The 15,487-nt window shown below is 44.4% G+C and overlaps 1 protein-coding gene across 2 annotated transcripts in view; it reads left to right on the top strand.

The window, feature by feature from the left end:
* The first annotated feature begins 4,093 nt into the window (after positions 1–4,093).
* The window catches only part of HELB (DNA helicase B), a 34,861-nt gene continuing 23,467 nt past the window's right edge, over positions 4,094–15,487 (top strand). Inside the window, exons 1-5 of one of the 2 annotated variants that reach the window (XM_055328545.1) lie at positions 4,094–4,314; positions 6,171–6,581; positions 7,699–7,868; positions 10,019–10,864; positions 14,346–14,523. In XM_055328545.1, the coding sequence (XP_055184520.1) occupies positions 4,128–4,314; positions 6,171–6,581; positions 7,699–7,868; positions 10,019–10,864; positions 14,346–14,523 (1,792 nt within the window). In that variant the 5' untranslated portion in view covers positions 4,094–4,127. Of the gene's footprint in view, positions 4,315–6,170; positions 6,582–7,698; positions 7,869–10,018; positions 10,865–14,345; positions 14,524–15,487 lie in introns of those variants that run through there. The other variant, XM_055328547.1, reaches the window with a different exon arrangement.

Consider the following 15,487-nt stretch of genomic DNA (forward strand, 5'->3'; position numbering starts at 1 on the left):
GGTAAGGAATAATTAGGGACACAGAGTTGAGCACCTGCAATTAAATACTTCCACCTTGAAGGGATATGTTGCTCTTATTTCATTGGCCAAAGCAGGTTAGATGACCGTGACTAACTTCAGCTTGGTAGGGAAGCACAGTCCTACTGTATGCCCAGCATGAGAGGGGAACCAGTTATCCGATGACAGTAGTACTAGGTGTCGCACACATGCCTGCCCATTGACTGAATGAAATTGAACATTCTGCTCCGTATGCAATTACCAGTCTTTTTGGTTATCCTATCATTTATCTCATTTCTTGTTTTGACTCTACCATTCCTGATAAGACATTACTTTAACAGACAAAAGAGACAAAATGCTAATTTAAAACACTCATCTAGATAGATGAAACTGAAGTGCTTTCGTATAATTGTGAAACCATCATTATCATGACTTCACATTAACTGCATGCTTTCCTTCATCACGTTAATTAAACAAGTCACTAAAACTTATGCCCTCCTTGCTCTTCAGATTAAATGCTTAGGCTTTACCAATGATAACTTCACAGTTACCTGCCTTGATACGATCCAAGCATCCTAAGATAAACACATTTCCAAAATAACCAGATGACACATTATGTATAACATGGGGAAAAAAACTTCCACACAGGAAGCAATATGAAGGACATACTGAAAAAACCTTTGCTTCATGATTTAGATTGATTTATTTAACAAGCACTCCCTAGGATAGATTTCAAGGGGGCCTTGAAATGAGGGCTTGATTAGTATGAGAAGAATAGCCATGGTTTCAGGAAAAAAAATGGTTAATTAAGCCTTTTATAACCTTCTGTGGCTTCTCCCTAACCTTACTGTGGCTTCCCCAAGCCCCGAGGGTTCTGGCTTCAGTACAGTGCTCTTGCCCATCCTGGAGCTATTCTTTATGCTCTTGACTTCAGCTACTGGCCTTATGTCCATCCCGGAATCCCTCTTGCTCTTTCCTACCTTTTCCCCCCGTGACACTGACTTTCTGGAAAATCCAGGTCAGCTGTCTTATAGAATGACACCCATGCCAGGTCAAGTTGCACATATTATGGGCTGTTTTTGTGCAGCACTGGAGCTAAGAACAGTTTTTATATTTTTAATGGGTTGTAAAAAAGAGAAATAAGGAAAGGGAGGAGGAAGAGAAGGAGGTAGTGGTAGGAGAATTATGTGATAAAGACCATATGACCTGCAAAAACCTAAAGTATTTACTACCTGGCCCTTTACAAAACAGTTTTCTGACTTCTGTTCTAGATCTTTCTCTTTTCTCATGGTATTATTTAGTTCGTACCTCAGTTTCTTGGATTTTTTGGCAAGTTGGAAATTAGCTCCGGAAATGTGCCGTCCAATATGGTAGTCAGGCAGGCACTTGAAATGTGGCTAGTGCAAGTTAAGATGTGCTGTCAGGATAAAATACACACCAGATTTTAAAGATTTAGCATGGAAAGAAGTGTATAATATTTCATTAGTGATTTTTATGTTGATTATCATGTTGATATAATCATATTTTGGATGAAAGAAAATGCATCATTAAAATTACTGGTACCTGTTTCTTTCTGTAATGTGGCTACTAGAAAATTTTAAATTACATATGTAGTTCATACTATATTTTTATTGGACAATGCTGGTATAGAGCCTTAATTAAAATCAGGTTAAATGTTCTTGGCAAGAATACGTCACAGTTCATTTTCTGTACATCATACTATGAGACACATAACATCAGTTTGTCTCATTAATGACATTAAGCTTGATAACTTGATTGAGGGGTGACTGACAAATATCTTCATTGTAAAAGTACATTTTTCCCCTTTGCTATTTGTAATCGGGTATAGCTATGAGACTATTGAGCGAGTTTCCCATTGACTTTTCACTTAATGGTTTTAGTATCTTTTGGTGGCCCTTGCTTGAATCAGTTATGGAGCCAGGGATTGCAAAATGGTGCGTGGGTGTGTGTTTTTTAAATATTTTATTTATTTATTCATTCATTAATGAGAGATAGACACAGAGAGAGAGAGAGAGGGAGAGGCAGAGACATAGGCAAGGGAGAACCAGGCTCCCTGCGGGGAGCCCGATTTGGGGCCTGATCCCAGGACCTCAGGATCACATCCTGAGCCAAAGGGAGATGCTCAACCACTGAGCCACCCAGGTGTCCCTGGTGTTTTATATTTTTAGAATTTCTTTTTAAATTTCTTATCTGGCATTCTTTTCTTACTTTCCCCTTTTTTTTCCTTAATTTTTCCCTTAAAAATATTATTTTTTTGTTTTTGTTTGTCTTTGTTTTTTAGTGGACACATCACTTTTTTTTTAAAAAAAGATTTACTTATTTCAGAGAGAGACAGAGAGCGAGAGTATGGGGGAAGTAGGGTCGTAGGGGCAGAGGGAGAGGAGAAGCAGACTCCTGGAAGAGCATGGAGAGTGGGTAGTGTGCTCCCTCTCTGGATCTGGAGATCATGACCTGAGCCCAAACAAAGAGTCAGACACTTAACCTCTTAACTGATGGAACCACCCAGGTGCCCCGCATCACTTTTTATGTATTCAATGTGTTACAATGAAGTGTAATGACTCTTTTTGATACTCCAATTTCCTTAAATGTGGCTGGTGGATGTCCAATACATAGTACACACATAGAGAAGAAGTAATATAGTTTACGGTGTTCCTCAAAGAAACAAAGCTTTCACATAGTAACCTCATCACATATGGGAACCATGGCTCCAGAGTAACTTTAAAAAAAAACAAACTTTTTTTTTCTTTTTAAATTTTATTTCTTTATTCACAAGAGACACACAGAGAGAGGCAGGGACCCAGGCAGAGGGAGAAGCAGGCTCCCTGCAGGGAGTCCAGTGCGGGGACTCGATCCCGGGACCCTGGGGTCACGCCCTGGGCCGAAGGCAGACGCTGAGCCACGCGGGTGTCCCCCCAGAATACTTTTTAAAGCCACGGTCCTTTCTCTTCTACCTCCCTTCCCCAGTGTCCGTCTATACTCTCAGCTGTAAGCAGATGCTTTCTTTGCCCCGCTGGGGGCCGGCGTGGTCCAGCTTGGGGGAGCTTGGGAGATCCGGCAGTTCGCAAGCCTGGCTGAGCATCACAGCAGACAGCCTGGGACGTGCACTAAAGCCTGAATCCTGGGGCCCTGCCCTAGACCCCCACACTCTGCGCGTGGACCGGGGCCCGGAGACCCGGCCTTGAACGCAGGAGCCTCCGATGTCATAGACTCAAAGGTTTAAGGAAACGGAGGAGCAAAGCAGTGGGGCCTAAGCGGGTCTCCCGACTGCAGATCCGCTGCTTTGGGCGGTGGCCCATTTCCGGAGGAGCATGGGGGCTTGTTTTCGTTTTAGGGTGTTGGGGGGGGCTTGCTTTTCTGGGTTCCTTAGACTCCCTGGAGGTGGCCTTCCCTCACGTTTCTCTCTGGACGTGCTAGGGGTTCCGCAGGGGCCACACTGGACGCTGCCCGGAGGGCGGGCTACGGCCCCGCACAGCTCGGACCCTCCAGGCCCGCCGCCCGGCGCGCGCTCTTCTCCGCGGTTCCCGGCACTCGCCCCGCCCCGGCTGCGTCTTAGCCCCGCCCCCGCGGCACATTAGGGTGGAGCCAACGTCGATGCCCCGCCCCCATACCGCCTGCTGCGTCTTAGCCCCGCCCCCGCGGTGCATTTAGGGCGGAGCCAACGCCGATGCCCCGCCCCCATACTGCCCTGCTGCGTCTTAGCTCCGCCCCCGCGGTACATTTAGGGCGGAGCCCCGCCGATGCCCCGCCCCTATTGCCCCTGCAGCGTCTTAGCCCCGCCTCCCGCGGGGACTTGGGGCGGAGCTATGCCCTCACCTGCCTCTGCTGCGTCTTAGCCCCGCCCCCGCGGTACATTTAGGGCGGAGCTACCCGCGGGGACTTGGGCTGGAGCTACGCCGACGCCCCGCCCTCACCCCGCCCCTGCTGCGTCTTAGCCCCGCCTCCCGCGGGACCCTCGGAGCGGAGCTTCGCCGCCGCCCCGCCCTTCCGCACGCTCAAGCCGCCGTGGGGGGCGTTTCCGGAACCTCTTAACCCGCGGAGCTGATTGGCTGATGGTGGCCGTACGGTGCCCGGGGTTTCCGGGATCTGAGGAGACCCGCGAGGGGGCCGCCATGGCTCCGGTGAGGCAGCCCTTGCGCGAGCTGCAGGGACCTCTGCTGCCACCCAAGAACCTGGAGGACGAGGACGAGGACTGTGTGAGGGAGGACGCGGAGGACGATGAAGACCTGGAGTTCGTGGACGCGGAGGAGCTGTGCGGCGGGGGCGTCAAGGCCGGCACGCTCCCCGGGCGCGTCCGCGGTGAGGGAGCCGCGGCCCGAGGGAGTGGGACTGCTGGAGGGAGCGCTTCCGGGTCGGCGGGTCGGGTGGGCGCCCCACGATCCAGGCTTTTGGCGGGGGGGTTGTTTACGTCCTCGAGGAAACAGCGGGACGTCAAGCCTGTGTTCACGCCCAGAAGGAGACTTGTGTTTTAAATTAATATTCATTTATTCATGAGAGAGAGAGAGAGAGAGAGAGAGAGGGGCAGGCTCCATGCAGGGATCCCGTGACCCCGGGGTCACGCCCTGGGCCCAAGGCAGATGGATGGTCAACCACTGAGCCACCCAGGCATCCCAGAAGTAGAGTCTTAGACTGTTTTCCAAAATAATAATAATAATAATAATAATAATAATAGTAAAATAAAATTGTTTTCCTGTCCTGCCTGGAGTCAAATATTTATTTTTCAGCTACCTGGACAGCACGCACACAGGAAGCGCCTCCAGGCGTGGTGGATTCGTTAGCGTCCTGATGAGCGTTTATCTTGTGCAGTTGCGGTGCTGTGGAGAGTCCCGGTGACGAGCGCACTGACTGGTGTTTAAGGGTCGTTGAGTGGTCACCCCCCCCTCCCCCCCCGAGACTGCTCTGTGCCGCAGGCCTCGCTCTGTGCTTGCAGCGCCTGCTCCCGTGGCCGCAAGCCGCCCGCGTCTATTGGGACCCTGAAATGCAGCTACTGCAACCGAGCAGCTGAATTTTAAGTTTTGTCTAGTTTTCATTAGAGTTTAAATAGTCACATGAGAGTGGGCAGCACAAATTTAGAAAGTTTTCTTTTTTTAAAAATATTTTATGTATTTATCCATGAGACACAGGCAGAGGGAGAAGCAGGCTCCTTGCAGGGAGCCCGATGTGGGACTCGATCCCGGGACTCCAGGGTCACACCCTGAGCTACTCTGACACTCTCCCGCTGAGCCCCCCGGGTGCCCTAGACAGACACTTGTCAAGTATTTGTGCAGGGTTACTCATTTATCCTAAAGTATTAGTGACTGGCTACCAAGTTCCAAGCAAGTGACTGCCGTTTGTTGCCGAGATGCCCAGGGAGATGAGATAATGAAGCTTCTGTCTTAATGGAGCTTATTCTTTGGTGAATTAAACAGGCATTCTTTAAACAATTACAGAAGTCACCATAATACTTGTTGATAGAAGGAATAATAAGCAGTGCTATGAGAATTTAGAATCTTGAGATTCAGGGAAGACTTTCCTGAGGAAGTGACAATTAAATTAGGATCTGTAGTAAAAGGGGGTTAAATAGCAAGGAAGAGAACATGTGAGGCGTGTGGAACAGCATATGCAAAGGCCCTGTGGTGGGAGGGACCATGGCATTTTTTAGAAACTGCAGGAAGGTGATTTTTGGCGTAGGTCAGAGTAGCAGAGAGATGTCTGTTTTTAGAAGAGAAACAACGGGATCCTTGCGGGGCTCAGCGGTTGAGCGTCTGCCTTGGGCCCAGAGCATGATCCTGGAGTCCCGGGATCGAGTCCTGCGTCGGGCTCCCTGCATGGAGCCTGCTTCTCTCTTTGCCTGTGTCTCTGCCTCTCTCTCTCTCTGTGTCTCATGAATAAATAAATAAAATCTTAAAAAAAAAATAGAAGAGAAACAACAGACTTTTGTCAGGTACCATACTTACCTCTTGGAACACAAGGACAAGTGAAATATTGTTTTCATTCTAGAGAGCTCACAGCTCAGTAAAGGGAAACAGAAACAGGTAAGTGGAATGTGAGATACCCTAAGAAACATCTGTACAGGGTGCTGTGGGGGGATTAAAGACCGTGGTAGATTTGGTAAAACACTGAAAAAGCGGTTGTAAAATATCTTACATTAACTTTTTCTTTTCTTTTTTTTAAAGTCATAATTTCTGATGAAAACACTCAAGAGCAATGTAACGTGTTTGGACGTTTTCCGATAATGGGTCCTTGGTGGCGAGTGAAGGTGCAAGTGAGACCTATGGGATTGAGGAGCTATCAAGTTCAGGGATTCCCATCTTACTTTTTACAGTCTGATATGTCACCACCAAATCAAAAAAGTATCTGTTCCCTGTTTCTTAGAGACTGTAATTTCTCCAGTGACAAGATAGATAAATTTTTAGCGTGGGTAAATGCTGTCTCAAGCTATAAAAACCTCAACTTTGAAAATCTTAGGGAAATGCTGAGAATTTTCCAAAAGGAAACTGAAGGGAAAGGCCAGAAACGGTCTACGCAGGATGGACAGGAAGAGTCTCTACCAGAAAACGAGATGTGCCTTCCTCTGGAAAGCAAAGGTAGGTGTGATTTTATCATCCAGTTTTATTATAAATGAGATACTTAATGAACTAGTGTGTTTAGAGATATTACCACTTTAGTATCTTGGCATACTGTTCTTTTTTAAAATCTGCTCTTGCAACTCTGTTTTCTGTTTCATTTAGGGCGCATCATTGTAATTTCCAGGTTCCTTATGGATAAGGTGGGGAGGTTTGGTGACATGATCTTTAAGCTTCTTCTAGTTCCTTCCCAGCTTTATTATTTTATTTATTTACTTTTTAAAGATTTTATTTATTTATGAGAGAGAGAGAGAGAGAGAGAGGGAGAGAGAGGCAGAGACACAGGCAGAGGGAGGAGCAGGCTACATGCAGGGAGCCCGACATGGGACTTGGTCCCAGATCTCCAGGATGACGCCCTGGATGGAAGGCAGGTGCTAAACCGCTGAGCTACCCAGGGATCCTCTCCCCGGCTTTAAAACTGTGTTTCTCTCTAACTTTTGTGTCCACGGGATTACCTGGAGTCATTAAGGGAAAGTTGAGTTGTCAGCTCTTCAGTTCCAATTATTATTCTGCTTAAGAAGGCAGAGGAGAAAGATAAGGATATTTTGGAGATTGCAGTCCAAAATGGTATGAAATAATTTCTTAGTATGGTTTGTTATCTGGCCACTCACATGAATAGAGTATTTCATTTCTTAATTATATCAAATAATTGATATGCAAGGGCATCACCGGATGACTTCAGTGACCAAAGAATCACGATGACTGTCAGGAAAATGGTTCTAAAGGTTAATATGTAAATGATTTCTTTTTTATGCTTAGCTTCAAATTTATCATTATATCACAGAGTCACAAATTTTACTCTGATTATATTATACGCAAAAGGAAAGAAAAGGCTAAGAAGTGGCTGTCTAAGCATTTGAAGAACATACATTTTGGAGTTAAACACAGTTTTTACCACCTCAGTACAAAATCAGTTGTATAAATCGCTCAGTTTTCCTGCCGGTTACAGTAAATTTCTTTCCCTCTCTTAAATTTCAATTTTTTGAGCTGGTTGTGCTACGGGGGGAAAGTCTATCACATCAGTTGTTCTGTGAGCTCATTTGTATGTTTTGTTTTGTTCTTTTCTCTGACCCTGTAGTTCCATTTATAACTGTAATGACAGCTTTGCAGTTTCCAAAAATAATGGAATTCCTTCCAATTCTTCTGCCTCGACACTTTAAATGGCTCATAAGCTCAGGTTCTAAGGAGCTTTTGGAAAACATAGAAGAGATGTTAGGTACGCATCCATGGAAACTTGGGTTTAGTAAAGTAAGTAAGACGTTTACTCGCCATTTAATAATCTTGAGTAAGGGAGGATTTCTCAAACGTGACAATTTTTACATCTCTTTCAAAGGAAAAAAATTTGTATGGACCTCAATGTTGATTTTTCTCTTAAGTGTGAGAACCAACTATAAATTTCTTATACCTGTAGCTCATATGAAGAAAATTTGTGAAGGAAAACAAAATAACAAAATTGATGACATTGACATTGTCAGTAATTTAATTATATAATTTAATAGGAAACATTTTTTTGGTAACCAAATGACCATTTGCAATGTGACTATGATCTCATTGAAGACACAAAATTCTTAGGAATTCGGCAAGTCCATGTTAATCCCTCACTTTCCTATTTGAGCTTTTGAAAACTGTCATTATTCATGTGGTACATCATTATATTATTTGAGGTTTTTTTTTTTATTATTTGAGTTTTTGATACAATGATATCACTTACAGATGAATCCCCTTCTGTTCTTATTATTAGAGACCAAGAGTAGGAATGGAACTATGAGGCTTCAGTGGAGTTGGAGACCAAGTGTAGCACTTAAATGTTGGCAGTACTTGGTTATGGGTGGTTTTCCAAATGAAAATACAATTTAAAAATTTCTGAGATAATTCTTGGATCCCCAAGAATGTTTATGAGCCCCCTCCCCCCAACCAATTTGAGATATACCAGAATAATGAATTTATCTCCTACATGACATGATGATGATTTCAGCATGTTTTGCAAAATGAAATTCTGGAACACTGGATTATTATATATATTCAGTAGAGAAGAGAGGCAGAGCAAAGCACATTCTGGGACTCAAGTGGGAACAGGAGACATGAAGTCCCACCATCCAGTTTGGAAACCACCATCCAAAATAAAGACCGTTACTGACATATTAGATGGCTGGGGCTGCCAACCCTCTAAATCTGTGCTTCACACCATATTCTGCGTGGCTCAAACAGTAGATATTTATTTTCTCACAATTAAGGAGGCTCTGAGTCCAAAATCAAGGTGATAGCTGATTGGTTTCTTCGGAGTCCCCTCTCTTTAGTACATGGTTGTGAGAAGACACTTCTCTCTGGGTCTTCCATAGTCTTCCTTCATGCCTGTCTGTCATCACCTCTCTTCTTATAAGGACTCCAGTCCAGTCCTGTTGGATTAGGTTCACCCCAGTTACCTCATTTTAACTTAATTACCCGTTGAAAGACCGTATCTCCAAATATGGCCACATTTTGGCATAGTAGCAGGTTAGGATTTCAACAAATGAATTTTGAGGGGACACATTTTAACCCATAAAATGTATGGAAGGCTCCAGAAAGGATGCTCCGTAGGAAAAAAAAAATGAAGCTGGTAGAGAACCTACTGAGTGGATCATGGTGAAGGAAGTTCTGTGCCTCTTCAGTAGAGTTTGGGCAGAATTGTTGAGAGACACAGAGAAACCTCAACCAGCTGAGACAGTCATCAACTTCACTACATATACAAGCGTTTGACGCAAAAGTTAATATAATTGTAATATATCGTGTCGCTCAGCTGCGAATCCTGTTTAGCACCGATTTAACCAAAATAATTTGATTAACAGCATGTATACCATAGCTTTTTTTCAAAGATGGGAAGAGAGGCATGTGGGGAAGTGTTGGCATAAAAGAGGGGGAGTTTCCGTAGAGAAAGACTTCCCATAGGAGAGGAGGTTACTACCTCCTCTAAAAAAAAAAAAAAAAAAAAAAAATTAAAAAATTAAAAAAAATTAAAATTAAAAAAATTAGAGAGTGGTATAAACAGTACTTAGAACAGTGTTGACCTTATGAGGCATGGGAAAGGGTAAGTCAGGGGATTCCTCTCTTGCAATTTGCTTGCTAGTGTTAATTGGCTTTTAAAACTGTATGTGTATTGTTTTGAGAAAATATAATTTTAATTAAAAACTTAGATCTTTAATGACAGTCTAGTAGAAACTTGGTGATGTCGTGGCTACCCAGTTTTTTCTCCAGGTTTCGTTGCTATACATGTCATCTGAGACATAAGCAATTCTTCTTATTTTATTTCTTTTTTGAGACCTAAGCAACTACCAACGAGTAACCCAGTTTTTATGTAGTCCTGATAACACCCGCCAGCACTTGCAATTTTCATAAGCAACTTGATCTCTGTTTCCTTGAAGATAACCTACACGGAGCTGAAGCTCTTGCAGTGCGAGGCCAGCTGGGCCTCATTTTGCCAGTGCCAGTCCCTCCTCCAGTCGATGGCTGATTTGGAGAAGCATGCGTTGATAATCTACTCCAAACTGAGACACGTATGTAGGGAGCAAGGGCACACGTGTGTCGAGGAAGCTGACCTAACTTACAGCTTGTCAGACGACATGTCTTTCCATGACGCTTGGCAGTCTCTGAAGTTTCTGAAGGACATCGGCGTGGTGACATACGAGAGGGGCTGTGTCTTTCTTGATGACCTTTACCGGGCGGAGCAGGGAATTGCCTCTTCCATATGCGACCTGATGACCAGGCCCCCGTGGCATTTGCAGGTCGATGTCAAAAGGGTGCTGGCAGCCCTTCAGGCCACAGGCCCCGAGGGCTCGAGGAGGAGCGTGGAGGCGTTGCATGGAAGTACGCCAGGCGCAGTGAGTGCAGAGCATTCTGTGGCCGTCCCGGGGGGCCAGGACGGGTGCACAGACACAGGCCCGGCTGGGCTGGATCCGGCCCAGGTGGCCGCCCTGGAAATGGTGTGCTCCAACGCCGTGACTGTGGTGAGCGGCAAGGGGGGCAGCGGCAAGACCAGCATTGTCAGCCACCTCTTTAAGCACCTGGAGCAGCTGGAGGAAAGTGAGGTCGAGCGGGCTTGCAAGGATTTTGAACGCGACCAGGACGTGCCGCCCGAGTGGGTCAGCTCCGCGGAGCAGGGGCTCCCAAGGCCGGAGCGGGCCGTGGAGGTGCTGCTCACCGCGCCCACCGGCAAGGCCGCCGGCCTGCTGCGGCAGAGGACCGGCCTGAGCGCCTACACACTGTGTCAGGTGGGAAGACTTTTCCGCATTTTGTTTTTTGTTGTTTTTGTTTTCCCTGCAGATAAAACCATTGGCCCGAAGCCGGGCTCTCCGAGGATCCTGCTTCGGGGCTGGCGCTGGCCAGTCGCTCAGCACTCCATGGCTTTCGTGGAGCCGGTCCTGCGTGGAAGGGAGCCAGCTAGCCCGGGGGTGTGCTGCGTGACGTCGTGGGGTCGTGGGGTCCGGCGCGGGATCCCGTCCCGGGGGCACTGGTTACATACCTGTTAGAGTCCGCACCCCTAGTCGGAGAAGCGCTTGTGTTGGAAGGAAAAGGCTGTATTCTATTTGATAGATGGAAAGCTGCATAAAAGTGAAGACTTTGGTCGTCTGGTTTTAGTTCTTTTTTTTTCTTCTTCTTCTTTTTTTTTTTTTTTTTTTTAAGATTTTACTTATTTATTCATGAGAGACACACACACAGAGGCAGAGACACAGGCAGAGGGAGAAGCAGGTCCATGTAGGGAGCCCCATGGGGACTCGATCCCGGGACCCGAGGATCAGGCCCTGGGCAGAAGGCCGTGGTAAACCGCCGAGCCCCCAGGGCTGCCCAGTTCTTTTCTTCTTTAAAGATTTTATTTATTTATCCATGAGAGACACAAAGAGAGAGAGGCAGAGACACAGGCAGAGGGAGAAGCAGGCTCCCTCCTGGAACCCCAGGATCATGATGGAGGGGAAGGCAGATGCTGAACCACTGAGCCACCCAGGTGCCCCTGGTTTTAGTTCTTTGTCTCCTTCCCATAGCAATGCCTGGTAAACAGTCATGTAATAAAATTTTCAAATAAATTAATATTCTTGAGAAACAGTTTTGGCACTAGTTTGAAGTCATGGAATTTTAAACTTGTAATAGCCTGACCTGCCATTTTATAGATCAAGGAACTCCATTGTTGGAAGATTCCTAAAGGATATAATCATTGACTTGGACTGCAAAAGACAGAGAGGCTCAGGTGAGGAGGACATTTTATTTGGGGGGAAGGCCTTTCCATAGGCATTGAAGAAGTGATCATAGTGTGTGGAGATGGTCTTGAGGTGGTGACTGCATTGATTAGAGTGAATTCTGTGTATTGTAAAATAATGGAAATTGAGTTTGGTGTAGACTGGGAACTTGAGCTTTAATGTTTGCAAAGTATCCCATTAAATCCTTGATAAACTAGTGAAGTGAGTAAGTGATATTATCTCCATTTTACAGAGGAGCCAGTTGAAATTTGAGGGTATCGAACAAGTTGCCCAAGATCGTAACCAGGTGCAGAACTAGCACTTGGATTCAGATGTGTGACCTCCCTGCTCGTTGCTCTTTCCGTGGTGCATAATTTCCTCCTTACTCCAGACCTTGCATATCCAACAAAGAAGCTTGGACTTGGTTACTGGGGAGCCATTTAGGATCCTCAGCAAGAGAGTGAAATGCTGAAGAAAGTTTTAAGAAAGATTACCCAGAATCCCAGCGCCATGAGCCACCTCAGAAATGACATTATACATTGCGTTTATTTGTGTTCAGTGTAGAAGCTCAGGATAGCTCACTGACGGCAGAGTCTTCTGATCAGCTTATGATTTTTCCCATCTGATTAGTCTGAAGGGTTGGCTTAGAAGAGAAGAGCTAGAGAGGCATTATTAATAAATTTCATCTTATGTTCTGACTCTGATCAATGGAAGTATCTTAATATCTGCTTGGAATGCTGGGAGGATATTTCTGAAGCCACGTGTAGGGTCAGGAGAGCGTATAGATAGGGCCATCAGAAAGGCATTCATGCGGCACTTACACCATTTATTTACCATCCTTGGGCTAGGGTTACCAGTTTACCAGGTGGGACAGATAAAAATAAAATTATTCTTTTAGTGTAAGCATGTACTAAACACTGCATCAAACATACTTGTGCTAAAATGTCATTTACTGTTTATCTGAAATTCATATATTTTATCTGGCAATCCCATTGTGGATCAATGTGCAGGGGAACCCGGTTGTAAGGCTGCGGGAGTAATCTAGCCTCCCAGATGGGGCCTGTGTTTGGTTGGTAGCACTAAAAATACAGGGGAGAGTCTCACCTAGACATTTCTTTTTATTTTTTTATTTATTTTTATTTTTTTTTTAATTTTTATTTATTTATGATAGTCACAGAGAGAGAGAGAGAGGCAGAGACACAGCAGAGGGAGAAGCAGGCTCCATGCACCGGGAGCCCAATGTGGGATTCGATCCCGGGTCTCCAGGATCGCGCCCTGGGCTAAAGGCAGGCGCCAAACGGCTGCGCCACCCAGGGATCCCTCACCTAGATATTTCTAAGAGAACTGATTGAATTTATAAAATCAAAACAAGCCACAGTGATTCAGATGTTCTGTTGAGACAAGGCCACTGAGAGAATGGGGGTTTTGTTGAAGGGAATTGATGAATTTGGGTGGAAAATATGAAGGCTTTTACTTAATAGACATGCTAAAGTGAATTGAAGCTTCAGCAGAAAAATTAAAGATATGATACAATTTAAGAAATCGGCATAGGTATGTAGTGTATACATGCATGATTCCAACATAGACACATTTTGGGAATGATGTATATACCAAAATATTTAATGTTCTCAGGTTTTATTTTCCAAAGTTTTCTCCTTGTCTGTATTTTTTTAAAATAGTAAATATTATTGCATCTTTAATAGATAGTTTTTTAACTTGCTTTGTTGTTGGTTGTGGGTTTTTAAATGTTGGGAAAGTAAGGGAGCTTAGAATGTTAGAAGAAAAATAGTATGTTCATAGTTCAATTGAGAAGGCAGCCTTTTTTTTTATTTTTTTTATTTTTTTTCAATTTATTTATTTATGATAGTCACAGAGAGAGAGAGAGAGAGGCAGAGACACAGGCAGAGGGAGAAGCAGGCTCCACGCACCAGGAGCCCGATATGGGATTCGATCCCGGGTCTCCAGGATCGCGCCCCGGGCCAAAGGCAGGCGCCAAACCGCTGCGCCACTCAGGGATCCCGAGAAGGCAGCCTTTTATTTCCAGAATGGAGTGGTACAGTTGGGAGGAGAGGAGGGCTGAAGTGACTGTCCATCTCAGAAAGCCAAGAGAAGGTTCATTTGGGAATGGAAAAGATTAGGGAGCTCTGTGTGGTCAAGAGCGAAAAGAGGAGGTTAAGATTTTGGCAGTAGAGTAATGCTATGTGTGATGTTGTTTAAATACATGTAGTACTTATCAGGAAGCATTTTTTTTTTTAAACTATTTGATATTTTTTGTTGTTTTTGTTTTTAGATTTATTTGATCTATCTTTTCTCTGTATCCATCCCTTTAGGGTTTTAAAAAGTTTTAACTTTTGTGTTCTTTATTTCTTTAGCCTGTTTCTCTATGTGGCTTTACCCACACCATCGCCCGCTCCACCCCCACTGGCCCATTCAAGAGTCTTGTTTCAAAATAACATGTTGTTAAGATGTTGACTTGTAAAATTTATACCCTGAATTTAGAAATGCCATAATTTGCTTGTAGGTCAATTATAGCTTCTATTTATGGGAGAAAAAAAGCTCGGCCAAGAACGGTCCATGGAAGTTTTCTTCAGTGAGAGTTCTGGTTGTGGATGAAGGGAGTTTGGTATCTGTCAGAATCTTCAAATCGGTTTTAAAGTTATTGTGTGAGCACTCCAAACTTTCGAAGCTCATTATCCTTGGTAAGTTAAATATTGTTGGAATCCTCATTGTTTTGTTCAAAGCTTTGCAGTTGGTGGGGTGCTTACAGCATTTCACAGTTTCAGTGTCCCTGTCCTCCAGGTGCGAAGCCATTTCTCAGAGCCCACACTCCAGCCCCCCTGGGTTCCATCCCTCTGTCGGCTTGGGTGGTTCCTCATTTGGGCCAGGGTATTAGCAGACTAGGCTGCGAGATGAAATAGAGTCGTGAGGGGTTACTGTTAATCACCTAAATGATGACTGTTAAAATAGTAAAAATGTCACACGCTCAGAGTAAATAATGATGTGGATCATTTAGAAATAATAAAAAGTCTGAATTATAGACCACTTAGGAGTGAATTTATGATTTTCAGCTAATAACTCAAGGTAGATGTCACTAGCCTCCTAAATCCTTTTCCATTCTGGTGAGAGTTAGATTCTATTGGGTACCCCTGGCCTGTAGCCTGTATGATTTCATGGAGAATCATATGGTGAGAATCAAACTGTATACAAATAATTCTCTTAGGTCTTTGGGGATATGCTATAAGCAGTTGACTTTGTTAATAGCTTAAGCACTTGCCCAGTCTCCACTGAGAAAATAGTTGTTTTTCTTAACTCCAGGGCTGGTTTGTTTAAAGAGATTTTTAGTAGAGCCAAACGTTATCATCATATTACAGGAATTTATCTATGAGCAAATAGGTTGGGTTTGTCTATTTTGTATTTTATATGTTTATTTTATTTATTTGAGGCCATAGATTCTTCAGGGTCTACTAAGACATTGAGCAAGATTGAGTTGGTGACTGAGTGGCATTTACCTAAGATTCTAGGCCTGTTTTTCTCTTCCAATGAGAAAATGGCTAACATATATGCCCCTACACAGTTTGCCTGGGGTTATAGGTATGAAGGAAGTTCAATTCAGATTTTACCTTACTGTGTTATCACTGTTTTTTATATCTCATACTGTTTACT

The sequence above is a fragment of the Nyctereutes procyonoides genome, unplaced genomic scaffold (assembly GCF_905146905.1).
Source record: "Nyctereutes procyonoides isolate TBG_1078 unplaced genomic scaffold, NYPRO_anot_genome, whole genome shotgun sequence".
NCBI classification, from domain to species: domain Eukaryota; kingdom Metazoa; phylum Chordata; class Mammalia; order Carnivora; family Canidae; genus Nyctereutes; species Nyctereutes procyonoides.